General features: G+C 35.9%; 2 protein-coding genes and 2 long non-coding RNA genes across 6 annotated transcripts; 1 reads left to right on the forward strand and 3 right to left on the reverse strand.

Moving 5' to 3' along the window:
• Positions 1–162: 162 nt before the first annotated feature.
• Positions 163–801, reverse strand: LOC109583376 (uncharacterized). Its single transcript, XR_002185503.1, has 3 exons — positions 728–801; positions 336–527; positions 163–226 (listed from the first exon to the last, which is right to left on the reverse strand). It is a non-coding gene; the product is annotated as an uncharacterized LOC109583376 (long non-coding RNA).
• Positions 802–957: 156 nt separating this feature from the next.
• On the forward strand, positions 958–3299 carry LOC105313407 (E3 ubiquitin-protein ligase TRIM71-like). The gene is made up of 2 exons (XM_019998686.1): positions 958–1070; positions 1119–3299. Exon 2 carries the CDS (start codon positions 1125–1127, stop codon positions 3297–3299), a length of 2175 nt encoding a protein of 724 aa, XP_019854245.1. The 5' UTR covers positions 958–1070; positions 1119–1124.
• Positions 3300–3454: 155 nt separating this feature from the next.
• On the reverse strand, positions 3455–5147 carry LOC109583375 (uncharacterized). 2 transcript variants are annotated; one of them, XM_019998688.1, is made up of 2 exons: positions 4897–5147; positions 3455–4424 (listed from the first exon to the last, which is right to left on the reverse strand). In XM_019998688.1, the coding sequence occupies exon 2, from the start codon at positions 4360–4362 to the stop codon at positions 3475–3477; it is 888 nt and encodes a 295-aa protein (XP_019854247.1). In that variant the 5' UTR covers positions 4363–4424; positions 4897–5147; the 3' UTR covers positions 3455–3474. The 2 variants fall into 2 exon arrangements, 1 of the variants encoding a protein (XP_019854247.1); XR_002185502.1 differs by lacking the exon at positions 3455–4424 and adding an exon at positions 4829–4848.
• Positions 5148–5508, reverse strand: LOC109583377 (uncharacterized). Of its 2 annotated transcripts, none has more exons than XR_002185504.1 (3): positions 5392–5508; positions 5279–5341; positions 5148–5231 (listed from the first exon to the last, which is right to left on the reverse strand). It is a non-coding gene; the product is annotated as an uncharacterized LOC109583377 (long non-coding RNA). The 2 variants fall into 2 exon arrangements; XR_002185505.1 differs by having other exon boundaries at positions 5229–5240.
• Between the last annotated feature and the right edge of the window lie 6 nt (positions 5509–5514).

Here is a 5514-nt window from a genome sequence, read left to right on the forward strand (position 1 = left end):
ATACTATGCCTTTATAATCTTCTATAGTGAGGTACATGTATTGTGCATGCATAACTGAGTAGAGTAACAAATCATGAGGCTAACCTTCTTTTTAGTTTGGTATTGATATGAAGGAGGTAATGTGTATTTCTTATTAACATAAACTGGATCCAGTGACAAGTATTGATGATGATTATGAACAATTTGTAACACATCAGACAGTACACTAACTTCAGTCAATGCTTGCCTGCAATAAAGACAAAACTAATAATAAAGTTTAACTATCCTTTATGTATGTATGCAATACATTGATACATTATTAATTCTTGTTTATATAAATACATGTATTTATGTACTTGAGTTTTGAGTGTGTGAATTCCCATGGCCAGCGATGACTTGGTTTCTTAGTTGTAGGACCAGAAACTCCCTCCACCTCCTCCTCCTCTTGTTTCTTTCCTTCTTCTCTGTCATTATCATCATCAGCTCTCTCTTCTCTAAAGTCAACATGTTGAGCTAACTCACTTAGTTTCTGAGAGAGAGAAGGTCTCCTACAAATAAATACATAATATATTTAAGTAATGACAAGCTACAATTAATGCAATTCTATAACCGTATAATAGTTGCATCATTTGGATCTTACACAAGTACCTATTTCTAATGCTATTAATTTAATTATGAATTTCCAAATTAAATTTGCAATGAAATTAATGGTGGGCAAATCATTGGATTTATAACAAATGACTGTTACCCTTCATATATCTCTTCTCCATCATAGTTGATCTCCTTGACTCTTGTAGTATGGAGTAATTGCACTGACTGAGACATTGCCTTGAAACCAGCACGAGCCAGCATTACCATGAGCGCGAGATTGGGCGCCTTGTGTGATTCGATTTCGCTGATTTGTGGGCGGATCACAACCTAAAATTTATTTGGGGTGTTTGCAATAAAAGTCACGCAAACAAGGGCGGGGCTCATAGACAAGCAAAAGAAGAGGCTCTAAAGAGGTAGTCTCGCCGGGCCAGCCCCTTCGCTTTACTAAAGAGGCATCAGTACAAGCAGATACTTTTGAAGCAACAGCAATCACAGCTTAAGTAAGTTAAATATTATCAGTTACCAGAAGATTATTCACTTTCTCATAGGTAATAATGGCAGAAAACACCAGTCTAGCTATCACTATGACTTGTGAGGTTTGTTCAGAGTATTACACTGACCCCCTCATGCTTCCCTGTCTTCACTCATTCTGTAAGAAGTGTCTAATAAAAGCTAAAGAGAAGCAAGGTAGTACTGATACCTCATTAAAGTGTCCAATGTGTGACACTAGCGTTAATTTACCTGATGGTAAAATTGAAGGCCTCACTCAAAACCTTTGGTTTCAACATAAATCAAAAGAGGCTTTGATCAAAAAGAAGATTGTTAGCAAGGAAGCAGTATCGTGTGATAAATGTGATGATTCCAGTGATGCAGCTGTCGTGTATTGTTGTGATTGTGGCCAGTTTCTGTGCGATCTTTGCAAGAAAGTTCATAAGCGAAACAAGAAAGAAGCCAGTCACAAGTTGATCGATTTAGAAGCAAAGGAATCTATTGAACTGCCTACTGTTAAGCATGAGGCCATTTATTGCATTCAACATTCAGAAAAGCTGACATACTACTGCAAGGATTGCAATAATTTAGTTTGTCAGATTTGTCTTAACATTCACCACAAAAGTCACAATTACAATTATTATGTAGATGAAGGTGAAACAGCACGTAAAGCATTAAAGGAAAGTGTTGCTAGTTGTGATGGAGTCATTCCGCCAGTCGCTAAAGCTATTGCTAATGGAGAGAAGATGCTAGAGCAGATAGCAACACGTAAAGAAGAAATAAGGCAGGAAATCAAGGAAACGTTTGAAGAGCTTAAAGCTGCTTTAGATAAGAGATGCAATGATCTACTAATGGAGACAGAAGAGATTGCTAGCGCTAAGAGGAGTTCAGTCAAGAAGCAGTTGGATGGGTTTCATAAACTGGTAAAACAGGTTTCTCATGGTCGTCATCTTGCATCATCAGTAAGAGAATGTACTGATCCAGGTGAAGTTCTCAGTGTTAAGAAGCTAATCACCAATCAACTAGAGGAATGCATTGAAGAGTATAAGAAACTACCTCTAGAAATAGAAGAAAATGAAGCAATTGTGACAAATCTAGATACGTCTATATTAAATAAAAAAATCAGTGAGTTTGGAACTGTCTCCAAAGTTCATGTAAATATAGATGCATACTCCATTGATAGTGGGTTAGCTATTCCACTGGCAACAGTAAAGAAAGAAAGGAAATTCAAAGTGGCTCTACCAGCAGGCATTGATAAGGCAGCAAGCTATTTGAAGGCTTCCTTTATCAAAAGTGATAGTAATGAAGAGGAGGGTAGAGTTGTTATAGTTAATGATAACAACACAGCCATTGTATCATGCACACCTCAAAGTATTGGTGGCTATGAACTATCAGTGACTATAAGAGGTCAGCATATTAAAGGTAGTCCTTATCAACTGTCAGTAAAAGCATCAAGAGACTATACCACACTAACTAACCAGAGATACTTTGATGTAGGGAATGGTACTACTGGTGTTGCTGTTCATACTAATGGTGAAGTATTTGCTAGTAGTAGGGATGGGTTTGTTCAGGTATTTAGTGAGGATGGTACTGCAGTAAGAAGGATTGGATCTAAAGGTAAGGGTAATGGACAGTTTGAGTGTCCTTGGGGTTTATTGCTGGTAGGAGACAGGCTCTATGTGTCTGATGATAATCTTCATCGTGTGCAGTATTTCTCAGCTACTACTGGTCAGTATATTGGTCAGTTTGGTAGTGAAGGTATTGAAAATGGACAATTCTCTCGTCCTTTTGGTATGTCTACTGATGGTAAAGGTAATATATTAGTAGCTGATTACAGCAACAATAGAGTACAAGTGTTTAAAGAAGATGGTACATCTGTACAAGTCATACAATGTGATGGTAGAGCATCTGATGTAGCAGTTGATAATGAAGGAAAGATACATGTTACCATTTATAATCAAAATTATGTTCAAGTCTTCTCTCCTGATGGTAAAACTCATCTTGATACATACAATAATCCAGCTGGTAACTTTAATGGCCTTAATGGTATAGCTGTTGATGATATGGGATATATCTTTGTATCAGCTTATAATGGTGACACCTCTTATCTTCATGCTTTGTGTCCTGACAGGAAACAAGTCAAATTAATCTCAGTATCTAACCCATTTGGTATAGCACTGGATAAGAATGGATATATTTATGTCACTAATTGCAACGACAAACGTATAACAAAATATTGAAGCAGTCATTGAGTAAAACTGCAAAAACTGTAAACTGATAATAGTGACAATAGAAATGTAAAATTGTACCTATTGTATGAAAAAATTTGAGTAATTCTTTTTTTTGAAAAAACTTTATTTTTAAAATTTGAAATACAAAAATTACAAAACAGCAAACATTTGAACAAAAAGTAATTTAAGCTATTGTACTGTATCCACTCCTAGCAACAGTTCTTATCATACAGTAATAGAACCAAACAGAGACAGCTACCATCACTGCTACTACTCCTATACAAGAAGAAGCAGAAACACCAATCAGACGTTGGAGATTCCACTGCACTAAAACCGGAGTTACATTAACACCCATCATTGTTGTACTTGTGGTATTAAAAAGTAGAGATATATTCTCTTTTTTGTGTGGATACTTAGTATGTGTTATTGGGCAGGTAGTGTGTTGTGAGGAAACATTGCAGTTCTCATTCAGTCCACTGATATTGATTCTTGTTAGATTAGCTGATAGCCAAATGGTATAACCCACATTTTTAGCAACGTACCAACCAATGTAATAGAGTTTGTTAGGAGGTAGATGGAAATTTTTATTTGCTACTCCTGTTTTAGGGAGACAACCAGTTTGAGCAACAGGGTGACCAACTGAACCATGAGGCTCATTATCTTTGAAAATTTTTAAGTCCACTTTGTTGTCATACAAAAAAAGTTGCGCTGGGCAGCCTGAAACAATTCCATTTTGCTGTAACTCGATTGTGAAATTAAATTCACAAACTGTATTACATATAAGATTGTTTTCACTTTGGTCGTAATGCAGTTCAAATCTTTGAGAAAAAGTAGAATTTCTCTTGTCTATTTGCTTTTCAGGAAGCACCACAGGAATGTATGATAACTGAGACATAGGGACGACATAGACACTTGCTGTAGCTGAGCTATCGGAAATAAGATTCACTTCATTGACATAAAATTGATCGTAGTAGATAGAGGTTACATAGCCATTGTACACACTGATATTTTGAGCATCAAAATGTTGAGTGTTCTTGTAGATGAAAAGAAATGTTAATGCAATGGCGGCCATTATTAGAATAATGGTGATTAGGGTACAGGTACAGACAATGCACCTACATGTAGCTTTGGTCCCTATTAATGAAAAGGTCAAACAAGTAAATTGTAAATGCTATGATAATATAAAAAATTATAATTGTCCTGTTTACTAAAGTATGCCCATATGACCACCACTTCCTCATGCACCAGTATAAGTTGTCATAACAATGAAATGGGATTGTATATACATGCAGAAATTTCTGTCACATCATCATTCTATTCATCTTTATTAAAATTACATTCACATGTACATATGGCCATCATTCTTAATAATAATTATAGTTAATATTATACTCTCCACACATAAGCACTCCAATAAGCACATTACATTACAAGCTGTAGCTGTTCAAGTACAAAAGAGTGAAAGTGAGGGGCTGCAGCTTGCAAGACTTAATACTATCGTACATTCATTGAAGAATATAAAGTAAATTACTTCTATTATTATTCCCATCGCTAGAACCTTTAAAACATAATAATAAATAAAAGCAATAAAAAAATAAGCTCATACCTTCATCAGAATCAGGTACGTAAATGATCTTGGGTACTTGTATGCTGTGTTGTCCACAAAACACTGTAAGTGGCTCGTGAAACTCAAGACAACCAGTCGTTTCTATGCATTCCCTCAACTCTGGGACACTCTCTCTCGTTAGTCTATCCTCTTTGTACAGGCTGTAAAAAAATTTTTCTTTTGACGATGCAGGCAGGCTGACGTTTGACTTGTACTTGTTGAACCATCATCTTTGACCTTACCCACAACCACACCCCCTGTACAAGATACGTGACTTGTGTGAGTAGTTTTTCTTTATAGCGATAAGTTTCAATGACCCACCCACTAGTCACGACCTAGTAAAACTTTGTATATTCTAGTAATCTTGTTACGTCTCTCTAACCTTTCCTCTTGTGCAGTTTCACATTATATAATACAAGTTCCTCATCACAAATGATTGTACAATCTAAACCAAATTAATACAAATACATTAATTATTATAGTACAGTATTATACCTGTGCAAACAGTTCTTCATTGAAGAGCACATTTTGAGCTGATTTAAGTATCTGCTCCCATGGAGTTAACATCAACTGTTGCTTATGAAGCTCAATGAAACAAGACGGCAACAAAGAATCAAG

The sequence above is a fragment of the Amphimedon queenslandica genome, unplaced genomic scaffold, assembly GCF_000090795.2.
Source record: "Amphimedon queenslandica unplaced genomic scaffold, v1.1 AMPQUscaffold_13309, whole genome shotgun sequence".
Classification (NCBI taxonomy): domain Eukaryota; kingdom Metazoa; phylum Porifera; class Demospongiae; order Haplosclerida; family Niphatidae; genus Amphimedon; species Amphimedon queenslandica.

Excerpts from the sequence above, each read along its gene's own strand:
- LOC105313407 (XM_019998686.1), top strand. The coding sequence starts at position 1,125 with ATGGCAGAAAACACCAGTCTAGCTATCACTATGACTTGTGAGGTTTGT.
- LOC109583375 (XM_019998688.1), bottom strand. The coding sequence starts at position 4,362 with ATGGCCGCCATTGCATTAACATTTCTTTTCATCTACAAGAACACTCAA.